At 42.6% G+C, this 26,442-nt stretch overlaps 1 protein-coding gene across 19 annotated transcripts in view; it reads left to right on the top strand.

Annotated features, from left to right (window-relative positions):
* Positions 1-26,442, top strand: part of dock3 (dedicator of cytokinesis 3) — a 260,930-nt gene that overhangs the window by 132,145 nt on the left and 102,343 nt on the right. For all 19 annotated transcript variants that reach the window (XM_034287388.1, XM_029114312.2, XM_029114314.2 and 16 more), the window contains one exon: positions 23,438-23,586. In XM_034287388.1, coding sequence (XP_034143279.1) covers positions 23,438-23,586 — 149 coding nt within the window. The remainder of the gene's footprint in view (positions 1-23,437; positions 23,587-26,442) is intronic.

The raw sequence follows: 26,442 nt of genomic DNA, 5'->3' as shown, positions 1-26,442 counted from the left end.
TCAGACTAAATCATATATAGAGAGGGATCTACTGTAATGTAATGATACTGAGTCAGACTAAATAATATTTAGAGAGGGATCTAATGTAATGTAATGATACTGAGTCAGACTAAATCATATTTAGAGAGGGATCTACTGTAATGTAATGATACTGATTTAGACTAAATCATATTAAGAGAGGTATCTACTGTAATGTAATTGAAGTGAGTCAGACTAAATCATATTTAGAGAGGGATCTACTGTAATGTAATTGAAGTGAGTCAGACGAAATCATATTTAGAGAGGGATCTACTGTAATGTAATGACAGTGAGTCAGACTAAATCAAATTTAGAGAGGGATCTACTGTAATGTCGAGGAGGTATTAAAGCAGCCTCTTATAGAAATTGACCTTGTGCCCAATGAAAGAGGACTAAACAGAATCTAAATCTGAGACCGATTAAATAAGCTTGACTAATTCACAGAGATCTGACTTATGTAACAGAACAGTGGTGAATGAGAGAAGGAGGCTGCTACACAGTATTGTGTTCTTGTGTGTGTGTGTTTGTTTGTGAGTGTGTGTGTACTGAACTAAATAGCATCAAGGAATTCACCCTCTGGGGCCGCAAGGACCAATCTGTGATTTCTATGTGATTTACACCATTTGACTTCTACTAAAATGTCTGTATACTTCCAGAGTGTGCCTTTAAACCCTGCCTGTCTATGACCCAGAGGAGAGGATAGACGGACGAGCAGATCAGCCACTTCCATTTAGCCTCACGATCACAATAGAAAAGACTGACTTAACCCCTAACCTTCCCTCAGACCACTGAACTCCAAAAGACTCTCCCAAACCTCTCATCTACCCTCACACCACTGAACTCCAAAAGACTCTCCCAACCCTCTCATCTACCCTCACACCACTGAACTCCAAAAGACTCTCCCAACCCTCTCATCTACCCTCACACCACTGAACTCCAAAAGACTCTCCCAACCCTCTCATCTACCCTCAGACCACTGAACTCCAAAAGACTCTCCCAACCCTCTCATCTACCCTCAGACCACTGAACTCCAAAAGTCTCTCCCAAACCTCTCACCTTCCCTCAGACCACTGAACTCCAAAAGACTCTCCCAACCCTCTCATCTACCCTCACACCACTGAACTCCAAAAGACTCTCCCAACCCTCTCATCTACCCTCAGACCACTGAACTCCAAAAGACTCTCCCAACCCTCTCATCTACCCTCAGACCCACTGAACTCCAAAAGTCTCTCCCAAATCTCTCACCTTCCCCTCAGACCACTGAACTCCAAAAGACTCTCCCAACCTCTCATCTACCCTCACACCACTGAACTCCAAAAGACTCTCCCAACCCCTCTCATCTACCCTCAGACACTGAACTCCAAAAGACTCTCCCAAACCTCTCACCTACCCTCAGACCACAAAAGACTCTGAACAAACCAACCGCAGAATATAAAAAATTTTAGTGTTAGTGACTGAGTCACCACTAGCGTAATGATTGATTGGTGATTGAAACAGGACGGTTTTGGTTGACCCTTGACTCTTGGTCATACATGACACCAACTCCTTGAGACTGTAAGGCTATCCCAATAGTTTTTTCTGATAGTATTAGCAGTGTATATAATCCAAACATCATCAGAGCTGTGTTTCAGTTGTTGCTGTACTGACTACTGGCTGTCATGGAGGAGGAAGCCTTCATATCTCAGTCTCTGTCGGCTCTGACTGACTGGCGTTTTGTTCACTCCTTTTGCTATGTGTTTGGTTGACAGATTTACCTTTTGTCAAATTTTTGGCATGAATCTGCATTTTAATGATCAACAATTGTGAATGTATTGTTCAATATTACATGAGTCTTGTCTGCATGTCTGCTGGTTTGGAGGGTGGCAGATTGTTTCATCAATGAGGTGATTGTTTTAGCTTAGGGTGCTTCAGAATTTTGGAAAACCTGATTCACTTGAATGTTTTGTTGAAATTAACACTTTCTCAGGTTTAAACATTGTCTGGCCGTCCTAACTGGCTGTATAATAGATCATTCGCTTCAGCATTACTGCTATTCAACTTAAATAATGTGTCTTGTAGCCTGAAGCCTAAAAAATGTCCACAGGTGCAGATGCCCTTTAAAATAAATCCTGTCAGTGGGACTCACCTCATAAAACATCCTTCTGTGGGACTCACCTGGTTTAAACCCCTTACAGATTACATATCTTAATACTGTAGGTGTCACCTGGTTTAAAACCCCTTACGGGTGAATATCTTAATACTGTAGGTGTCACCTGGTTTAAACCCCTTACAGATGAATATCTTAATACTGTAGGTGTCACCTGGTTTAAACCCCTTACAGGTGAAAATCTTAATACTGTAGGTTGTCACCTGTTTTAAACCCCTTAAGGTTGAATATCTTAATACTGTAGGTGTCACCTGGTTTAAAACCCCTTACAGGTGAATATCTTAATACTGTAGGTGTCACCCTGGTTTAAACCCCTTACAGGTGAATATCTTAATACTGTAAGGTGTCACCTGGTTTAAAACCCCTTACAGGTGAATATCTTAATACTGTAGGTGTCACCTGGTTTAAACCCCTTACAGATGAATATCTTAATACTGTAGGTGTCACCTGGTTTAAACCCCTTACAGGTGAATATCTTAATACTGTAGGTGTTCTGGTTTAAACCCCTTACAGGTGAAAATCTTAATACTGTAGGTGTCACCTGGTTTAAACCCCTTACAGATGAATATCTTAATACTGTAGGTGTCACCTGGTTTTAAACCCCTTACAGGTGAATATCTTAATACTGTAGGTGTCACCTGGTTTAAACCCCTTACAGATGAATATCTTAATACTGTAGGTGTCACCTGGTTTAAACCCCTTACAGATGAATATCTTAATACTGTAGGTGTCACCTGGTTTAAACCCCTTACAGGTGAAAATCTTAATACTGTAGGTGTCACCTGTTTTAAACCCCTTACAGGTGAATATCTTAATACTGTAGGTGTCACCTGGTTTAAACCCCTTACAGGTGAATATCTTAATACTGTAGGTGTCACCTGGTTTAAACCCCTTACAGATGAATATCTTAATACTGTAGGTGTCACCTGGTTTAAACCCCTTACAGATGAATATCTTAATACTGTAGGTGTCACCTGGTTTAAACCCCTTACAGGTGAATATCTTAATACTGTAGGTGTTCTGGTTTTAATCTTTACTTTAATAGGTCTCAGCTGGTTCATGCTCGATAACATAACAACATAAGTTCTCCTTTCACCTATTTCACTGTTCTCATCTCTCACCAAAGCCTCCTATTCCCAACACTGCCTTTAGATTATGCATTGGTGAGAAAATAATAGTTTTCTCAAAGTCCACCCTCATTCTATTCTACACTCAGCCAAACTGAGCAAATGTCTTCTACTTGGAAAAAGAGGTAAAAAACATTGACCTTGGATTCTGAGAGAAATAATGTGTGGTAGATAACATCAACTCTGTCCTCTTAACATCCCTTCTGTTCTCTCAACATCACCTCTGTTCTCTTAACATCACCTCTGTTCTCTTAACATCACCTCTGTTCTCTTAACATCACCTCTGCTTAGCCAGTCTACATTACCTAGTGATTTTATTTGACTCACACATAAACACACACCCACACAGACTGTTTGTCTCTTACAAACACAAACATAGATTCTCCACCTCAGAGCACCTTTTCACTTACATTCAGTGTCACCATGTCAAACATACTCCAACACCTCCATCTGACCTTTGGATGACTTTAGGCCTGTTTTTGCCCACAGAGAAACAGCCTATTCCTCATAAACAGCTCTGGACACTGTAGAAGGCTGCTAGTCTGATGGACACTTTTCAGTGAAGAACATCCATGCATTTTGGGACTGGGATTTGTGCATTGTGTAGGGAAATCATCCCATGTTGCATTGTATTGATAAGAGCTTTTTCCCTGTTGCATTTGGACAGAATGCCGTCTAGTCCTGTCTGTGATAGTTAAAAACACAAGGCAAGTCAACATTTACTAAAATTAGTTTTTTCTGTTTTGGTCAGATGTAAAGAAAGCATGAGCATTTTGTAAAAAAAAAATCACCTTTTGAGCTTTACCTTTGAGTGTTTGTGAATTATCAGAAGGATCAGTGGAAACAGGAAACAAACATGTCACACAGAGTGGAAACCAGGTCTGGTTGATTAGAAACAGAGCATGACAGGGCAGTACAGAAGCTTACATACAATTGGAGAATGATAATCTGACCCGTTTGCGTACAGATATTTTACATTTTAATAATTTAGCAGAGGCTCTTATCCACTTGAATTACAGGCTTGATTATGTCACATTGTAATACCAATTCCTGTTTCTGCAGGACTGTTTTTTCTGTAGAAAACTGTCTGAGATGAACAGCATGGTAATATGTCATGTGTACTGAGACCAGACAGACGTTCAGCGTGTGCTCCTGATTGGTTGAATGATCACATCCCACTGGTGTGGAAGAAAGGACCGCTCTATGAGAGTATAGGTCAAATATGTTGTTACACTTAATGCTCCCCTGAGCAGCCTAGAAACCATGTAATGTTGTTCCTCCTGGAACAATTTTTTTTCAATGGCCTTGGGACACAAAGTTGCGTGTATTGTTTTATGTTCACTTCCTGCTGTGAGCAGACCCGCTGGGCCGTGTTAGGGCTCCGGGCCAAATGGCACCACAGCCTTCGGTTCCCTTCATTTGGCCCCTACCCGTAGAGCTGTCAGAAATAGTGCATAATGTAGAGAATAGAATGCCATTTAGGACGAAACTCTATCTGACTCAGATCACTAAGCAGACAATGTCAATGTACTGATATACAGAAGGAAAGAGAGAGAAAGCGGAGATAGAGGGAGAGAGAAAGAGTGAGACAGAGGGAGGTGGATAAGAGTGAGACAGAGAGAAAGAGAGAGAAAGCGGAGATAGAGGGAGAGAGAAAGAGTGAGACAGAGGGAGGTGGATAAAGAGTGAGACAGAGAGAAAGAGAGAGAGACTGAGACTGAGGGAGGTGTATAAAGAGTGAGACAGAGGGAAAGAGAGAGAGAGTGAGACTGAGGGAGGTGGATAAAGAGTGAGACAGAGGGAGGTGGATAAAGAGTGAGACAGAGGGAAGAGAGACTGAGACTGAGGGAGTTGTATAAAGAGTGAGACAGAGGGAAAGAGAGAGTGAGACTGAGGGAGGTGGGATAAAGAGTGAGACAGAGGGAAAGAGAGAGAGAGTGAGACTGAGGGAGGTGGATAAAGAGACAGATGGAGTGGAGGAGTGTATTCTTTATGCTGTTTGTGCAGATAGAACCCAACTGATTGTAGTTTTAAAATAAAAATTAGTCTGGGAAAATATCCCATATTCAAATATTTGATCAGATATTCATCAAAGAAGATGAAAGGCCTGTGAGCAGAGCTTCAGTGTCCTTCCTGACTTGTAGACCTGTGCAGTCTCCTTCCTGACCGAAGACCTGGGCAGTCTCCCTTCCTGACTGAAGACCTGGGCAGTCTCCTTCCTGACCGAAGACCTGGGCAGTCTCCTTCCTGACTGAAGACCTGGGCAGTCTCCTTCCTGACCGAAGACCTGGGCAGTCTCCTTCCTGACCGAAGACCTGCGGCAGTCTCCTTCCTGACTGAAGACCTGTGCAGTCTCCTTCCTGACTGAAGACTGTGCAGTCTCCTTCCTGACTGTAGACCTGTGCAGTCTCCTTCCTGACCGAAGACCTGTGCAGTCTCCTTCCTGACCGAAGACCTGGGCAGTCTCCTTCCTGACTGAAGACCTGGGCAGTCTCCTTCCTGACTGTTTTGCACAGGCTTTTGACTCTGTCAGCTCTTGATTTTGTATGAACATGAATGTCTGTGTTGTCCGTGTGCATAATGAAACCACTGGAATAACCCATTGATGTGGGGCGCACATCCTTCAGGGTCACTTAAGAGATGAGAGCTCCATTTCTCTCCCAGCCCCTGTGACGCCTCCATGCTGCCCCCTACAGATGGAAGACAGGACCATGCAGCTTGACTGTCGGAGGAAACCAACATCTGTAGTAATTTAGGATTGCATTAGGATTAGCAAGTATCTACGACAAACAGCAGCTAGTCTTCCTGGAGTCCTCACAGGACATACTGTAAAACCATTCCATATTTGAGGACTACATACACTTGAACTCGCTGAGAGCTACACACACGTGTTGTCCTGTTTTTCTTGTGTTCTCTAAGTTAATGGAACCCAAATCACGTTTACTGTCTCCATCGCAGTGAATACATTTGTGATAATTTGTTGGAAGCTTGTCCTATGTTGTATTACATTAGGAGTTCTCTCTCTGGTCATGATGGTCACAGACAGTATTTGCTGTGTTTTGCCTGGCAACATTTCCTCGACAACACAACTGAGGTGAACCTTGGGATCATCTGTGACTAGTGTGAGAAGACTGGAGCTCAGATGTCACAAAATATGCCACAGAAAACATGTTTTTAGCTGCCACAGAAAGAACCTCTTTCCTACTTGTACACAGAAACATTTTTTAGCCCTGACTATTCTCTGGGTGCTTTAATCCTTTGTTTTTAAACTTATTTTTATACTGGAGCTACAGTCACCTGTGTGTGAGTGTGTGTGGTTGGGTTGTGTGTGTGGGTGTGTGTGGGGGTGTGGGGAGTGTGTGTGTTGGTGTGTGGGTGTTGGTGTGTGTGTGGGGGTGTGTGGTGGGGGTGTGTGTGTTTGCCCGGAGTAGCAGACGTGAGCTGTTTCAGCTCTCTGACAAAACATGGTAATTTACAAGCGTATAAAATACATTACAATCAAACTCAAACACATCTGTTGAATGCCGCTGTTGTTAACAGAATATGACTACTACTGCCACTACTACAGGTTTAACCAGCACATAACTACTGCCACTACTACAGGTTTTAACCAGCACATTACTACTGCCACTACTACAGATTTAACCAGCACATGATTAATACTGTCCACTACCCACAACTTTAGAGGAATGTTGCTCCCTAGCACCAAAAGGTGTTAATTGTCTATCCCTATAATAGCAGAAGCCTTTAAACAATCCTTCTTCGTTTTTACCTGGAACCAAAAAGGTATTTCCAATAAGGAAAGCCGAAAGATCGCTCTTGGAACCCTTGTGAACGTGTGCATATTGAAGCATGATAGAACGACAGTGCAGGGAGTCGGACCTGACTGAATCCTCTCCTGTTTAACCCATGTCTGCTCTCACATTGCAGTCAGCACCACCTAGTTGCTTAGCAACCTTAAAAGCACTGCAGTGCAATTTTAAGACAAATAAATGTATCTGTTGACAACCATGATACACTCTACATGGAAAGTTTTCTTTAATTTGACCTTAGAGACGATATCCAGGACAAAACAAAACTAAGCAGCCTACAGTTAGTCTATCAGACATTATCAAGCTGACCTGCTGACAGTTATTCTGTCAGACTAGTATCAAACAGACCTGCCGACATTAGTCTGTCAGACAGTATCAAACAGACCTGCCGACATTAGTCTGTCATGACAGTATCAAACAGACCTGCCGACATTAGTCTGTCAGACAGTATCAAACAGACCTGCCGACATTAGTCTGTCAGACAGTATCAAACAGACCTGCCGACATTAGTCTGTCAGACAGTATCAAACAGACCTGCCGACATTAGTCTGTCAGACAGTATCAACAGACCTGCCGACAGTCAGTCTGCCAGAAAGTATCAAACTGACCTGCCGATGACCACAAAGACAGAACCCGACCTATTCCCAGATGACCACAAAGACAGAACCCGACCTCTTCCCAGATGACCACAAAGACAGAACTCGACCTCTTCCCCGATGACCACAAAGACAAAGCCCAAACTCTTCCCAGATGACCACAAAGACAAAGCCCAACCTCTTCCCAGATGACCACAAAGACAAAGCCCAACCTCTTCCCAGATGACCACAAAGACAGAACCCGACCTATTCCCAGATGACCACAAAGACTGAACCTGACCTATTCACTGATGACCACAAAGACAAAGCCCAACCTCTTCCCAGATGACCACAAAGACAAAGCCCAACCTCTTCCCAGATGACCACAAAGACAAAGCCCAACCTCTTCCCAGATGACCACAAAGACAAAGCCCAACCTCTTCCCAGATGACCACAAAGACAGAACCCGACCTATTCCCAGATGACCACAAAGACTGAACCTGACCTATTCACTGATGACCACAAGACTGAACCTGACCTATTCACTGATGACCACAAAGACAAAGCCCAACTCTTCCCAGATGACCACAAAGACAAAGCCCACCTCTTCCCAGATGACCACAAAGACTGAACCTGACCTATTCCCCGACTGACCACAAGACAGAACCCGACCTATTCCCAGATGACCACAAAGACAGAACTCGACCTCTTCCCGATGACCACAAAGACAGAACCGACCCTCTTCATCGTCAGTGTATGTAAAGAAGAATTTCTTCTAAATTTCCTTACTGGTCAAATAAAAGTTCAATGAATAAAAATTAATACATGACAATACAGTAACAAGAATAAATGCAACATGTTCGAAATGACAAAAGCTTGGTGAATGAGGCTCTCTCCCTGCAACATTAAGAAGTCAGTTTCTACGGGGAACTACAGAAGTGCAAGGAGCTGTCATCATGAATTGGGTTAAATGCCTTCCTGGGGAAAAGAATGAAATCCCACCAGTTCCAGGGATTTAATCAAATCAGGGGCAGCAAGGTGGCCTAGTGTTTGGGCCTCCAGGTTCTAATCCCCCCACCACCAAGGTGAAATGGTGATTAGGCCTTGGGTAGATCATTAACTGTTCCCCTTGGCTGTAAAAAGGTATTGGTTCACAAACAACTTGCTTGGTTAAATAACCAATGGGTTATTGTTGTCCAGAACAGGATGCTACCTTAAACCTGTAGTAGTGGGAGTAGTAGTCATATTCTGGGTAAACCAGTAGTAGTGCCAGTAGTAGTTATGTTCTGGTTTAACCTCTAGCATTGGCAGTAATAGTAATTCTGGTTAAACCTGTAGTAGAGGCAGTAGTAGTCATATTCTGGTTAAACCTGTAGTAGAGGCAGTAGTAGTCATATTCTGGTTAAACCTGTAGTAGAGGCAGTAGTAGTCATATTCTGGTTAAACCTGTAGTAGAGGCAGTAGTAGTCATATTCTGGTTAAACTTGTAGTAGAGGCAGTAGTAGTCATATTCTGGTTAAACCTGTAGTAGTGGCAGATGAGAAAATGCAGATGATTGAAACTGTAAACTCACGACTCTCCTCTACTCCCCACAAACACACACACACATACCTATGCATCAACACACAAACACACACACATACCTATGCATCAACACACAAACACACACACACATACCTATGCATCAACACACAAACACACACTCAGACTGTGATTTGGAACTATGTTTTTCCATCTCATTTAATCTCTTCCCATCTCCTATAATCTCTATGTGCTATTGATATGAGCTGAGATAATGTATAAATTAATACAAGCTGAGGTGATGTCCATTATTCATTAATCCAAGCTGCAATAAAATGTATTTGTTAATCCTAACTGAGATAATGAATTCATTACCCCCAGTTAGGTCTGGTTTTTGCAAAAAATCTATAAAGATTCAAACCTAACCCATGTTTACGCTATAAAGCTGTGCAAACTGAGAAAAGTAAGGCAACAATAACTAATACAGAATGCAATTGCATCACTGCCTCTGATTTATGTAATTGCCATGCTTTGGTTATTTCGTCATCTATTCCCAACATGAAGTTACTTTTATTACTTGAAGTTGAGCTAAAGTTTGATTTCATTAGAAAGAGTGACACATATCAAATACATCTCCGGGAAAAATTAAGAGACCATTGGATCTTTTTCTTTACTTTCCAAAAAAGTCAAAAAGGAAGGTTTTGAGTGAGGAACAGAAGGGTTAAAATTAAGACTGTGGTCTCTTCATTTTTTCCGGAGCTGTATTTAAAAAAATCATTGCTCCGAAATCAGAAAATTACTTGAGTTTCAGGTCACTTTTTTCAACCTGGCTCGATTATTGATGTTCATAATTTGAGTGTTAATTCTGAAATGCCAAGGCCCAAACCAAATCCTTATCTATAGGGACATCAGTGACATGGCTGTTCTGTCTCATGACTCTCTCAGCACAGGTGCTGACATTGTCATATGTCGCTGGGCAGCTTTGAAGCCTGATGTTGTGCAGGGCACTGCATTGCAATGGCAACAAGGTGAAGTGTGATTGGGAAACACAACATAGTTTATTCATTTATTTTGTCGTTGTTGTTTTTCTGTACTTGGTTATGTTTTAACCTGGTTAGGTTTGTGGTAGAAATATACTGACTGCATTTTTTGTTTACACTTTTATTTCACGTAGCCAACAGTAAGTAATTTTTCCCAGAAATGTCTAAACATCTATATGGTGACATAATGCAATTATTAAAGTGCTTAATTCATTTATTTTTCATATTTCTTTGTACAGCAGAGCATTCACTTTAATAATTGGTCAACACACAGTAGACACGACAGTGATATTTTGGAGGATTGTGACTAATTTCCACAATATCTTTTAATAACTTTTGTAATCTCGTTAGCTGGGCATTAGATTGGTCCATGTTGTAACGGCAGGGTAACAGGTTCTGTACAGGTTGGAGTACCAGTAATTCAAAGGGCTGATGCCTTTGGCCATTTGTTGTCAGTACTGATGCCTTTGGCCATTTGTTGTCAGTACTGATGCCTTTGGCCATTTGTTGTCAGTACTGATGCCTTTGGCCATTTGTTGTCAGTAATGATGCCTTTGGCCATTTGTTGTCAGTACTGATGCCTTTGGCCATTTGTTGTCAGTACTGATGGCTTTGGCCATTTGTTGTCAGTAATGATGCCTTTGGCCAGTTGTTGTCAGTACTGATGCCTTTGGCCATTTGTTGTCAGTACTGATGCCTTTGGCCATTTGTTGTCAGTACTGATGCCTTTGGCCATTTGTTGTCAGTACTGATGCCTTTGGCCATTTGTTGTCAGTATTGATGCCTTTGGCCATTTGATGTCAGTACTGATGCCTTTGGCCATTTGTTGTCAGTACTGATGCCTTTGGCCATTTGTTGTCAGTACTGATGCCTTTGGCCATTTGATGTCAGTACTGATGCCTTTGGCCATTTGTTGTCAGTATTGATGCCTTTGGCCATTTGTTGTCAGTACTGATGCCTTTGGCCATTTGTTGTCAGTACTGATGCCTTTGGCCATTTGTTTTCATTTGGTGTGAAAATTATTAATGATTATGTCACTTTTTCCTTGATTCTTCTTCCCTCCCTCCACACCCAGGGCCATCCAATGACATGTTCCCTAGGCTGTTATTGGCACCAAGGCCAACCAATGACATGTTCCCTAGGCTGTGTTCTATTTGTAACAATGAGAAATGAGTGTCTGTGGGGGCTGGCAGGAGATTTAATGTCTACAGTAAAGGGAGGATACAATACAGTCAGTTTACAGTGTCATGAGATTGCAGTACAGTCAGTCTATAGTGAAGTCAGTTTACAGTGCCATGAGCCTGCAGTACAGTCAGTCTATAGTACAGTCAGTTTACAGTGCCATGAGCCTGCCGTACAGTCAGTCTATAGTACAGTCAGTGTACAGTAGTGAGGCTACAGTAGTCAGACTACAGTACAATCAGTCTACAGTAGAGTGAGTCTAAAGTACATTGAGGCTACTGTGCCGTCAGTCTACAGTAAAGTCAGTCTACTGTGCAGTCAGTTCACAGTACAGTCGGTCTACAGTAGAATGAAGCTACAGTACAGTCAGTCAATAGTAGAATGAAGCTACAGTACAGTTGGTCTACAGTAGAATGAAGCTACAGTACAGTCACTCTACAGTAGAGTGAGTCTATGGTACTGCCACTCCACCACAATACAGTGAGGCTACAGTGAATTTGTCTAAAAGAAAGGGAAAAAGTGAGTTTGTGAGAGACTGAGAGTTTGACAGATAGTTAGGTAGAGGAAAGGAGCTAGAAGAAGAATGCATTATGTGAGTTGTTTAAAATGGAGAATAGAACCAGAGATGAATGAGGTACATTTTCCTCCATGATCACTGATTATTACTGGCCTGGCACATGTTCTTCTGTACTGTAGGAGTGGACGGTTATGGTTAGTTGGTGGGCAGGCTTGTGGGTGTCTGCAGGGAGGCTGTTCTGAGAGAGAGAGAGAGAGAGAAGGAATGAGAAAAAGGATAAGAGACTAGAAGAAGGAGAGACAAAGAGAAACAGAGACAGAGGGAGGGAGAGAAACAAAAACAGAGAGACGTAGACAAAGACAGGGACAGAACCAGAGAGAGACAGTGAGAGAGAGACAGGGAGATGCAGTGAGAGAGAGACAGAGCGATGCAGTGAGAGAGAGACAGGGAGATGCAGTGAGAGAGAGACAGGGAGAGTGACATAGACCTGCAGTCACAGAGGATGTGTAATCAAGCTGTTGTGATCGCCTATGATTTCCTTGTTCACTTCAGACAGGCTTCAAGCTTCACATGAATGTTTCTCTTCGTTTGGCTGTAAGGAGCTAACAGCAGCAGCTTCAACGCCTGTGAGTAACCTAACCGCCTCTGTCTGGTGCTCTGCGATGTCTGGACCCGTGGTCTTCTAATGTGTAGGCCGGATGCCATGTTCTGCTGTCTGGTTCAAGGGGTCCGTTGTGGTACTGTATTTGGTCATAGTGTTGGGCTGGGGTCAGTTGTGGTACTGTATTTGGTCATAGTGTTGGGCTAGGGTCAGTTGTGGTACTGTATTTGGTCATAGTGTTGGGCTGGGGTCAGTTGTGGTACTGTATTTGGTCATAGTGTTGGGCTGGGGTCAGTTGTGGTACTGTATTTGGTCATAGTGTTGGGCTGGGGTCAGTTGTGGTACTGTATTTGGTCATAGTGTTGGGCTGGGGTCCGTTGTGCTACTGTATTTGGTCATAGTGTTGGGCTGGGGTCAGTTGTGGTACTGTATTTGCTCATAGTGTTGGGCTGGGGTCAGTTGTGGTACTGTATTTGGTCATAGTGTTGGGCTGGGGTCAGTTGTGGTACTGTATTTGCTCATAGTGTTGGGCTGGGGTCAGTTGTGGTACTGTATTTGCTCATAGTGTTGGGCTGGGGTCAGTTGTGGTACTGTATTTTGTCATAATATTTCAACAAATTAATTTCCTATTGCTTCTCTTAGATGTAATTAAAAGGGTTGATTGGGATTGACTGCATCCCTGATGTAGTAGGGTTTCTCATTGGACAAAACAGTTGCTTTGTAGCATTTCATTAATCAAATAGCAGAACGCTGTCTTCACCAAACCCTTGGTCATGTAGCTGTAGTGTGTTCCTATTGGTCAGCCATGTTGACTGAGTCACAGTGAGATGGCGTTTTTATTGGTCAGCCATGTTGACTGAGTCACAGTGAGATTGTGTTTCTATTTGTCAGCCGTGTTGACTGAGTCACAGTGAGATTGTGTTTCTATTGGTCAGCCGTGTTGACTGAGTCACAGTGAGATGCCGTTTCTATTGGTCAGCCGTGTTGACTGAGTCACAGTGAGATGCCGTTTCTATTGGTCAGCCATGTTGAAGTGTGATGGCAATTGACAATGTATCGACACTCGGAGTAAGGAACACAGAGACAAAAAGTTCTCTTGGCACATACTAACAGTTTTATTAACTATTATGCAAATATGAGAGACGCGTCAAACGCTTACAGACATAATCATCCGAGGAGTCTCTAACTCCATACATGAATCCGTATTTATTACATAGAAAAAGGGGTGTGGTAAGTTGTTGCCCATCGGTCTCATGTCAATCAAACACATGCCCTTTGTTCTATCACATGTCCTGGGCTTGACACAAGGGACATGGTGTCTTCCCCCATCTGGTTAACTTCCTCAACCCTTGAGGGAAACTTAAACCATCTAGACAACCTACAGGTCGGCAGATGATTAACCCTACAACCTACTGTGACCAATCAAGAATGACCCCTAAGACATATACCAGATCCCTCTCTCCTACGATCCTAAAGAACAGAAAGGACTGACACCTTCCTTGTCTAGGCAGGAGGAAATGGCCCAAATACCTAATAATCCTCTGATATTATACAGACATGTGTGTCACAATCAAAGTAAAGATTTACATACCAGCCAATAGAAAGACAGACATTTCTCAAATGTACCTTAGTTCAGAATTTACATAACAGAAGGCATTCCTATTGGTCACCCATGCTGACTGAGTCACAGTGAGAAGACATTCCTATTGGTCAGCCATGCTGACTGAGTCACAGTGAGAAGACATTCCTATTGGTCAGCCATGCTGACTGAGTCACAGTGAGAAGGCATTCCTATTGGTCAGCCATGTTGACTGAGTCACAGTGAGATGGCGTTTCTATTGGTCAGCCATGTTGACTGAGTCACAGTGAGATTGTGTTTCTATTGGTCAGCCATGTTGACTGAGTCACTGTGAGATGGTGTTTCTATTGGTGTGTTTTTCTGTGTGTTTGTGTGTGTGTCTGTGTGTGTGTTTGTGTGTGTGTCTGTGTGTGTGTCTGTGTGTGTGTTTGTGTGTGTGTTTGTGTGTGTGTCTGTGTGTGTGTCTGTGTGTGTGTCTGTGTGTGTGTCTGTGTGTGTGTCTGTGTGTGTGTCTGTGTGGGCCACACAGGGACAGACTAGGCCAGATTAGGATTATGGACAGACAGACGTGTGTCTGGGTGTGTGAGAGTGTGTGTTTGTATGTGCGTGTGTGTGTTCATGCTTGAGTTTGTATGCCAGACAGCCATAAGTCTCTTCGATGCCATGCGAGGCCAGCTGTAGCTCACTGACTGTGCTGTACCCAAGCTCTCTGGACCTCCTGAGGATACCCCACTCTCATACAGAGACATACTGCCCCTACTAGAGGTCACTCATACTGCCCCTACTAGAGGTCACTCATACTGCCCCGTCTAGAGGTCACTCATACTGCCCCGTCTAGAGGTCACACATACTGCCCCGTCTAGAGGTCACTCATACTGCCCCGTCTAGAGGTCACTCATACTGCCCCGTCTAGAGGTCACACATAATGCCCCGTCTAGAGGTCACACATACTGCCCCGTCCAGAGTTCACTCATACTGCCCCGTCCAGAGTTCACTCATACTGCCCCCTCTAGAGGTCACTCATACTGCCCCGTCCAGAGGTCACTCATACTGCCCCGTCTAGAGGTCACTCATACTGCCCCCTCTAGAGGTCACTCATACTGCCCCGTCCAGAGGTCACTCATACTGCCCCGTCCAGAGGTCACTCATACTGCCCGTCTAGAGGTCACTCATACTGCCCCTACTAGAGGTCACTCATACTGCCCCCTCTAGAGGTCACTCATACTGCCCCCTCTAGAGGTCACTCATACTGCCCCGTTCAGAGGTCACTCATACTGCCCCGTCCAGAGGTCACTCATACTGCCCCTACTAAATACGGGTAATTACTAACCAGGGGTGGGTAGTAACGCATTAAAAGTATTGCAAAAGAGTAAAAGAGTACAGTTTCAGAGGAACTAATACTTTTCTAGTTACTTTCTGGGGTTGTACTCTTACTCAAGTACTTACAAAAAAGAAAATGTACTCTATACTCCGTTACATTTCACCTACTCTTTTGTAACAAGTTTGTCTTTAGTCTTTGGTCAAAACATATTGAATTTTTAGTTTTGTGATTTGATTTGAGGTTGGTGTGGTGTGTTCCCTCCCGCTCCTATAAATCTGCATCGGAGTGCGAGCACAGACATAGCTAATTAAATTACAGACATCAACACTGAGATGGAAAGTTGTCAATTGGAGGACGTTGAGGGAAATACCAATCCCTGGCCACAGTTGCACGGCATGTTTAAATTTAAATTTAAAATAGGCAACTCAGAAATCATGACATTTTTTCTTTTTATTCCCAAAGACGCAACCATTTCTGCTTTCAAAAACTCATACCTCCGCAAGCACTCTACTAGCTGACCTGTGTTCATGGATCTAAGAGCCCTGCTCAGTTTATATTCTTCAAACATATTAGAAATGTATTCGGGTCCTAAACCATTCAGAGATTTATAAACTAAAAGCACCAATTTGAAATCTATTCTGTTACTGACTGGAAGCCAGTGCAAAGATTTAAGAACCAGAGTGATGTGCTCTGTTCTCTTGGTCCTGGTTAACATTCTAGCAGCAGCATTCTGAATGAGCTACAGTGGTTTTACAGTCTTTTTCATGAGTCCAGTTAAGAGACCATTACAGTAGTCAACCTTACTAGAGATAAAAGCATGGATGAGCTTCTCTTGGTCTTTTTGGGACACCAGGCCTTTGATTCTGGTTATATTTTTAAGATGGTAGAATTTTGTTTTGGTGACCGCTTTGATATGACTGTTAAATGTGAGGTCTGAGTCAATCATAACACCAAGATTGTATAATTGATCCCTAGTTTTAAGGGCCCAAGAATCCAGCTCTTTACTAATACTAGTTATTTTATTTTTGTTGCCTAACACAATAATCTCTGTTTTATCTTGGTTTAATTGTAGACAATTTTGGTTCATCCAGGTATTTATGTGCTCTATACAGTGACACATAGAGTCTATTGAGCTGTTGTCATACGGTTCAAGAGCCATATATATTTGAGTATCATGGACATATCTGTGGTAGTTAATGTTATAAAGAGATTGAACAGAAGCGGTCCGAGAACTGATCCCTGTGGAACTCTGCATGTCATAGCCACCCAACCTACATGAGATAAATATATTTTTTTTACCAGTTACATGTATGATGGTCTTAATTCACAAGAATCTTATTTGCAACACAGATTAATAATAGAAATACAGTATTATTAATTTTTACGATTAATTTTGTTTTCTATTCTGCATGACTACAGGGTGACTCTGGAAAACAAATGCCTACTTAGACGTTAAAAATGCAGTTTGCATTTGTACTTTCTTAAATAGTTTTTCCTTTTTACTATGACGCTAATGTCTTGAACAAAATATGTTACTAGAGACTTTTTTTGACCAAGCACTCTTTTACTATTACTTGAGTAGTTTTTTCAGGTGGTACTTCAACTTTTACTTGAGTACATTTTAGGATGAGTAACAGTACTTTTACTTGAGTACAGATTTTCAGTACTCTACCCACCCCTGCTACTAACAGTAACTACTACATGAATCTACTAATTGTATGTAGTACCTGTAACTAGTACCATTTATCAATACATTTAATTACTACCTATAACTAGTGCATGTATCTACTAACTGTAACAAATACTGGTAACTACTAACAGTAACAACTACATGAATCTACAAATTGTTACTAGTACCTGTAACTAATACCATTTATCAGTACCTTTAACTACTGCCTGTAACTAGTACATGTAACTACCAGCTTTAACTAGTATCTGTAAGTACTATCTGGTACTACTACTTGTAACTAATATCTTTAACTACTGAGTTTTTTTTTTTTCATGCATTTAAAAAAGATTATTTAGAAAGTTTGGTTTTGCTGGTCCACATTTATTGCAGCAATTATCTGAATATTTTGTAAATTCTTGTCTTTTGCTTGTTAAGAATCCAACTTTTAATGAATAAATCCTCTTTTTTTTTTAGTATAGACTTTCCATGCGACCTTCGACCTTGGTTAGTATTGCGCAATGAGTATCCATATAGAGTCTCATTATCGCCTGGGAAATCTGCATACCACTGGGAGAATGGATCAATAAAAGTAAACGGCACAGTAAATACAGCTTCTATTCGATTCATTATATCCCAGTAATATCTAGGATTATTTTCATTTTCTACTGCCAATAGATTGACATGATGGACAGGATTGACAAGGTGTGTTGGGGGTGGAGGGAGGGATGGAGATAGGACAGATGGGTTGAGGGAGGGAACTGGATGGGGAGATATCACCAGGCTATAGATGGAGACAGTGGGTGTGAAGGTGTGACTCAGTCACTACAGCAGAAAGGGAGGGAAGGAGGAGGGAACGTGAGGGAGGGGGCTGATTGGGAGGGAAGGGGGGCTAAAGCAGGAAAATTAGTCAAAGGTGGTACCCAAACCCCCGCTACCCCAGAGGCCCTTCTGTGATATACTTTATATAATATCTGGATACACTCTGTGATATACTTTATATTATATCTGGATACACTCTGTGATATACATTATATAGTATCTGGACACACTGTGATATACATTATATAATTTCTGGAAACACTCTGTGATATACTTTATATAATATCTGGATACAATCTGTGATATACTTTATATAATATCTGGACACACTCTGTGATATACTTTATATAATATCTGGAAACACTTTGTGATATACTTTATATAATATCTGGATACACTCTGTGATATACTTTATATAATATCTGGAAACAATCTATGATATACTTTATATAATATCTGGATACACTTTGTGATTTACTTTATATAATATCTGGATTGATAAATTTATACTTTACACATAACATGTTACATATCCTACTCTCACCTATGGTCATGAGCTTTGGGTCATGACCGAAAGGACAAGATCCCGGATACAGGCGGCCGAAATGAGCTTTCTCCGCAGGGTGGCTGGGCGATCCCTTAGAGATAGGGTGAGAAGCTCGGTCACCCGGGAGGAGCTCAGAGTAGAGCCGCTGCTCCTCCACATCGAGAGGGGTCAGCTGAGGTGGCTTGGGCATCTGTTTCGGATGCCTCCGCAACGCCTTCCTGGGAAGGTGTTCCGGTCCCGTCCCACCGGGAAGAGACCCCGGGGAAGACCTAGGACACGCTGGAGGGACTATGTCTCCCGGCTGGCCTGGGAACGCCTCGGTGTCCCCCCGGAAGAGCTGGAGGAAGTGTCTGGGGAGAGGGAAGTCTGGGCATCCCTGCTTAGACTGCTGCCCCCGCGACCCAGCCCCGGATAAGCGGAAGATGATGCGATGCGATGCGATGTTACATATTTGATTGCATCTTTGTTTTTATTTTATTTTTTTCTACATAATTAGGATTTTACACTAATGTGCTGTTTGTTTTTTTGTTCTCCTCTGCTTGTCCAGGACTAGTAGAAATGTTATTGGATTTAAGTGCATCCAGCTTATATAGTTTGTGCTTGGCTGTTTTACTAAGCCTTAAAACACATTGGCTCCACAATGCTTCTAGCATACAGAGCATATCAATCCCTCTTCGTTATGTCTGAGCCACCCGAAAACATTTAGCCATTCAGCATCCAACTATGTTAATTAGTGGATCTAGGAATCACATAAAAAATATGAAATCATCTCATCAGCTTTATAATTAATCCCAGTCATTATAATAGTTGTCTATTTTCGTTATACTATGTTCTTGTAAATTTGACTCCATTTAAAAACACAGAGTAGGCCTGTATATTAGTCTCCAGCACAGGTGTCAAACCGGTTCCACAAAGGGCCAAGTGTCTGCAGGTTTTTGGTTTTTCCTATAAATTGGTTCCCAGTTCATACCTACACAACCAGGTGAGGGTAGAAACTAACCAATCAGTGACCTAATTAACCAATCAAGTACAAGGAGAGAGCAAAAACCTGCAGACACTCGGCCCTCCGTGGAACCGGTTTAAAACCTCTGGTCTACAGCCTTGTTGCGTTGTTGCTTCTTTTATCCCCCTTTCTCGACTTCCTTAAGCTGTAGGCTGTAGCAATAGCCTACATACCCTTGTCTAATCGTCTTTTCACCAGCCATCTTTGTCTCGCAATCTTAATTGAAAAAAATATGATTTTACTAGACGTCATCTGAAACGTAAACAAATGTTATGCAGATTTTATGTAATTTAGGAGTTAAGTTTTATTTAAATATTTTGACATGCTTGTAAAAGAACTAGATTCCACTTGTTTTTCCTGTATGCAACGTTTCCAGATCATTGACAGCAAACCGGGAAATCTGCGCAAACGCTACATCTTCCATGCAACCCTATCTGTAAATCGACCAATCCAAGCCCATTAAAAATAGCCCCATTGGGGGGAAACCTACCCATCTGGCAAAGCGGCCAATATGAAAAATGTTCCTCCTATGGTCACATTCGCTGCAGTATATTGCTGCTAGGCTATTTAGCGTATGAGCGCAAAATTATGTTTTACCATGCCAACACAGGCATGTGAGATTTTGGGAAGGCAGCCGCCTTTGAGTTTTATATGTAGGAAAATCCCTGTGAAGGGAGGCTAAAGGGGAGAGGAGGGACTGCAAAGTAGGGAAGGGGGACTAAAGGGGAAAAAAGGGGGCTAATAGGGAAAGAAGGGGGGCATTTTCTGTAGTGGACTAAATAGCTAATTTGGGACCCTGGGATATTCTATAGTGGACTAAATAGGGAATTTGGGACCCTGGGATAATCAGTAGTGGAATAAATAGGGAATTTGGGACCCTGGGATATTCAGTAGTGGACTAAACACAGGGAATTTGACACCATGGGATATTCAGTAGTGGACTAAATAGGGAATTTGGCACCATGGGATATTCAGTAGTGGACTAAATAGGGAATTTGGGACCTTGGGATATTCAGTAGTGGACTAAATAGGGAGTTTGGCACCCTGGGATATTCAGTAGTGGACTAAACAGGGAATTTGGGACCCTGGGATTTTCAGTAGTGGACTAAATAGGGAATTTGGCACCATGGGATATTCAGTAGTGGACTAAATAGGGAATTTGGCACCATGGGATATTCAGTAGTGGACTAAATAGGGAATTTGGGACCTTGGGGTTTTCAGTATGTGGTTGTTTCCTCTTGGCCCTGGGCTCCAGTGTCTCATCCTGTCTCCTGTAATGTTTACTGAATAAATGGAGCTTAAAATTAGCCTTTTCTAGCTACATTAAGAAGTCATTTTTGTATGTGTGGGTGTGTGTGTGTGTGTGTGTGTGTATGAACGTGTGTGTGTGTGTTGTAAAGATGTGTATATGCACCTATTTTAGTAGCCATCTGGAGATTCTGCATGTTTTCATTTATGGTGACTATTCCTCTCAGAATCCTATTTTTCCTCACAATTACTGTGTGTGTGTGTCTGTGCAAGCTAAGGTATGTGTTTTGCGTGCCTGTGTGTTGTGTATATGTTTGTAAGCAAGTTGACTCACATGCAAGGCTTTTATCCGTTCCAGTTTAAAATCACAATGCCAATGGTAGCCTGTTTTTCTATAACCATCTGCCCACTGAGACCTGAGGAGTGTGTGAACGTATCTGTGTGTGTGTTTGTGAGTGTCATAAATGGGTTGTTCTTTTGTATTAATCAACTACAGTATAAGTCCTGGTTCAGAATGCAACTCACAGGCTAGTTGGGATCATGTTATCCATATTCTAACTATATTCCTCGCTAAGAGTTGTACATTGTAACAAGATAATGTACAATAACATGACTAGTGTAATCACACATTCCCTGTTCCAGTTGTGTAATAACAGATAGATTATAAACATATTACCATGTAGTTACATAGAAAAACACATGTAACGCTTGTGTTAGCACCAGTTATTGATGTCATTTTGCATAGTGAATAGGGCTCAGCATGTTTATTTCCTTGGCTAAATGAAAACCCTTATTAAGTCAAAACTTTTATTCCCTCTGCAACTAACAATTTGTCAAAATTTCCAAATTGCCAAAATTTGCTAAAGCAGTTTAAACTTTTCTTGGGGATGTTATTTGTATTGTCTTTTTTTTTTGCCACCACCTCTGTCTGTTGTTAACTGTTTATATTTTTTTCCCACTCTCCCAACTCTCCCCACTGTCCCAACTCTCCCCACTCTCCCAACTCTCCCCACTCTCCCCACTCTCCCCACTCTACACACTCTCCCAACTCTCCCCACTCTCCCTACTCTCCCCACTCTCCCCACTCTCCCTACTCTCCCCACTCTCCCTACTCTCCCCACTCTCCCAACTCTCCCCACTCTCCCCACTCTCCCTACTCTACACACTCTCCCCACTCTCCCTACTCTCCCTACTCTCCCCACTCTCACCACTGTACACACTATCCCTATTCTCACCAGAGAGTTAGAAGAACTGTGAACTAAGGTTGTGAAGGTGTTGTTGTGGATTATCCTGGGTCCTGTACCATACTCAATGTCAAGTGGAAAGTCTCTTCCTAAGACAGACACCATGTAACCTCAAAACCCAACTGATTATGTGGTCACCAGCTGGCTATATTAAGATGGCCACCAGTCATGCACTTAACCGGACAAGGAATAGCTAACTTGTTTGCTTCATTAATTGGCATTTATCATCTGAATATCTGATGTACTGGCTTACTGTGATTTGATTGGTCCAGTTGTGGAGAAGTGTCCTCACAGCCTTTAATCAGGAGTGCTTTCCTTTTAGCCTCTCTACAAATATAGACCTGAGTGTGCTGAAGAGGTGGTTGTCCTTCTAGCAGGTTCTCTCATCTCTGAAGAGAAACTCTGAAGCTCTATTAGAGTGATCATTGGGTTCTTTGTCACCTCTCTGACTAAGGCCCTTCTTGCCCAGTTACTTAGTTTGGCCGTCCGGCCAGCTCTAAGATGAGTCTTGGTGTTTTCCAACTTCTTCCATTTCCCTGTGATGTAGCCCATTCTGCTTTTGGGGACTTTCAAGGATTTAGCACACTTTTATAATCATCCCCAGATTAATGCCACGACTCAATTTTATCTCAGAGGTCTACAGATAATTCCTTGGACTTCATAGCTTAGTTTCTGCTCTGGAAAGATTTGTGAAGTGTGGGAGCCTTTCAAAATCATGTCCGATCAAGTTAATATAAGCCAGGTGGATAACAATCAAGTTCTATAGATGCCTCAAGGATCTCCTGAGCTCTATCTGGAGTGTCCTGGCAAACGTCATGAGAAGTTTTATTTTCAATAAATTGGGATAAATGTTAACAAAGTTTCTGTGATCTGTTTTTCTACTGTGTCATTCTGGAAATGTTTTAGAGCCTGTGACAGAGGATTCTGGGAAGTATGTGTGTTTCTGTCTGTGTGCGTCTCTCTGAATCTCCATGTTTGTGGCTCCCAGAGGAACCCGTTATCAGCAGTCTCTCCACCAGCCTGACAGGACGCTTTGATAGATGGGGTCTTGCCTCGGCTGAACACACCACAAATACACACTCATACGCACATCAGACATGCACACAGACTCATACACTCCACACACACTTCTTGCCAAATCTGAACACAGCCACTCTTCTGTTCAGACTAGCTCTGACTTATCTATCTAGCTCTGATTACCTCTGATAATCTCTGACTTTTGCAATGAACATGAAAATGGTTGTTGCTCTTAGCAAATGGTTTATGTATTGAACAATGGGTAGAAGTGTCTGCTACTGAAGGAGATGCCTCTGGTTTGGTTTTGTGAAGACATTTCCGGGCATGTCAGAGATGGCTGTTATTGGGTAGACCTCTGTAGTGTGTAGCTACTGTATGTGACACTCTGCTCTGCATTCCTGTCCTCTTTTCAAAGTGCAAACCCTTTCTCTTGTTCCACTCTCCTGTCCAGAAACATAAGGTAGACTTGTTCTACAAGCTTCGTCACGTTATGAATGAGCTGTTGGACCTCCGGAGGCAGATGTTGTCTGGTCACCTGACCCAGGACCAGATCAAAGACGTGAAGAGACACATCACTGTCCGTCTGGACTGGGGAAATGAGTGAGTAACCAACTGTTATAAGACATGCTCCCATGTGGCTCCCTTGGAAATAGCAGGGCTCTTGTAAAGCCAGGGCTCTTGTAAAGCCAGGGCTCTTGTAAAGCCAGGGCTCTTGTAAAGCCAGGGCTCTTGTAAAGCCAGGGCTCTTGTAAAGCCAGGGCTCTTGTAAAGCCAGGGCTCTTGTAAAGCCAGGGCTCTTGTAAAGCCAGGGCTCTTGTAAAGCCAGGGCTCTTGTAAAGCCAGGGCTCTTGTAAAGCCAGGGCTGTGAGTTTGAGTCCCACAGTGGACCAGCACCAAAATCATAAAAATATAAATGGCACTCATATAAATGGTTCTTGATAGGAGTTTCATGATAGAACAAATCCTCGCTGGCTACAACCTTGAATAGATACATTATGGGAAGCCTAAAATGAAGCTGCTTACTATATTGCGACTATTTCTGGTGGATTTGAATTATGTCTAAGGATTTGTTCATGATAGACAAACCCTTTGCTGGCTACACGATTCTCTCATCTTTTCACTTGATGAAAAAGTCAGTTATCGTCACCTATATTGATACAGTAGTTATTGTTTCAATGTCATTCACGAATGACTAATAAGGAGTTAAAACGGCCAGTGGCAAAAGCCATAAAGGTCATAGATGCTATTTGTGGTGGATGTAAACTTAATAAGAAATGTTACTCAGTTTAACGCTAGTTAATGATGTCTCACAAAAAACTTGGTGTGATGTTAATGATTGAAAATAATATAATGCGAAGAGGCTATACTACGTTTCCACCTGTCTGATCCACCATCGGCATTACATCATTGTCTGGACATTGTTCGTCAATCCCGTCTGAAGTATATCCATCGTGGTCCCCGACGGAAGCATCACATCGATGACTCCAAACCAATACAATACATCTGGTCTTCAACTCGCCGCCCCCCAAAAAACTCGAGACTGAAAGTTGACCACAGTGACATAGCCAGCCTAGCCAGGTCGGCTAACACCAGAGTCCAATATGACCACAACAATGTCAGCTTGGGATTATTCAACATCCACTCTCTTATGAACAAGGGTCCTCTCCTCCAGGATCTGTTGTGTGATCGTAAGTTTGACTTTCTCTGTTTGACAGAAACATGGCAACAACCTAACGACTTCTTACAGATGAATGAATCTACTCCTCCTGGGTTTGTTTACATCTGTCAACCCCGTGAATCAGACAGAGGGGGAGGGTCTCGCCATATTATATCGTGAGAAGTGGAAAGTTTCTCCTGTCTCTGTGCCTGTTCACACTTCATTTGAATCCATCGCCCTACAGTTGAATGGGCCTACTCCTGCTATCGTGGCCACTGTCTGTCGTCCACCCAAACCCAATAATGATTTTATAAACGAATTCAGCGCTTTTCTTACATGTTAATATCTTTTAATATTAACTTAACACTGTCCAAAATAAAACTGACACGTGTCATCTCATTCCGTAACATTAAGGACATTAACTTAAACGTCCTCTTGTGATATCGACTGCCTCCCCAGTATAAACTGTTTATCCACCCTTGATGAACTGGTTTCTCATTACAATGGACTACATACTATTTTAAATTCTCGGGCGCCTTTAAAAACCCAGACTGTATTCTTTAACCATTCTGCCCCATGGTTTACATCTGAACCACACCAGATTATAGTAAAAGGTTGTCGCTTGGAACGACTTTACAAGAAAACTGGACTCATTGTGCACAAAGAAATATATAAGGACCGCTAAATTACAAGGACGCTCTTTCTACAGCCAAATCCACTTATTATGCTGGCTTAATTAGTTCAGGTGAAGGAAACACCAGAGCCCTTTTCTCCATGGTCAACAACATTTTATGACCACCGGACTCCCTTGTACCTCATCTGTACTCAAATGTCTATTGCAACTCCCTAATGTCATTTTTTAACGCGATCCACCAGCAACTGACAACTACTACCTCTCACAGTCTGTCTCTCTCAGGTCTCTCAGCCCCTATTTCTCATACATTTTCGAGTTTCACAGTTCCTTCTGTTGCTGAAATATCTGACCTTATTGAAAAGTCAAAGCCAACTACCTGTCAGCTAGACCCTCTACCTACCACCCTGATAAAAGCCTGCTCACCCTCTCTCTCCTCCCTAATAACTACCATCATACATTCTTCTCTCATCTCTGGCACTGTTCCTTCACCTCTAGAATCTGCTGCAATAACTCCTATACTTAAGAAACCTGGTGCAGACCCCAACAATTTCAATAACCTCCACCCTATTTCTAACCTGCCTTTTCTATCTAAAATCTTTGAAACAAACAGTTGCATCTCTGGTTCATGCACACTTGTCTGACAATAACCTCTATGAAGAATTTGAATCTGGCGTCCACCCCTGCCATAGCACTGAAACAGCTCTGGTAAAAGTCACTAATGATCTTCTCATGGCAGCTGACTCTGGGCTATTAACCATTGTCATCCTCCTTGATCTGAATGCAGCCTTTGACACCATCTCTCATAACATCCTCCCTGACAGACTAGTCTCTATTGGTATAACTGACACACCTCTGGACTGGTTTAAGTCCTGTCTCTCTGGTTGCACTCAATTCAACCAACTCAGAACATTCAAATCACATCCATCTCCTGTCATTACCGGTGTTCCCCAGGGCTCTGTCCCGGTTTTCCCCAGGGCTCTGTCCCGGTGTTCCCCAGGGCTCTGTCCCGATGTTCCCCAGGGCTCTGTCCCGGTGTTCCCCAGGGCTCTGTCCCGATGTTCCCCAGGGCTCTGTCCCGGTGTTCCCCAGGGCTCTGTCCCGATGTTCCCCAGGGCTCTGTCCCGGTGTTCCCCAGGGCTCTGTCCCGGTGTTCCCTAGGGCTCTG

This window comes from Esox lucius, chromosome 17 (assembly GCF_011004845.1).
Source record: "Esox lucius isolate fEsoLuc1 chromosome 17, fEsoLuc1.pri, whole genome shotgun sequence".
NCBI classification, from domain to species: Eukaryota; Metazoa; Chordata; class Actinopteri; order Esociformes; family Esocidae; genus Esox; species Esox lucius.
This window is presented reverse-complemented; position numbering and strand designations above follow the sequence as displayed.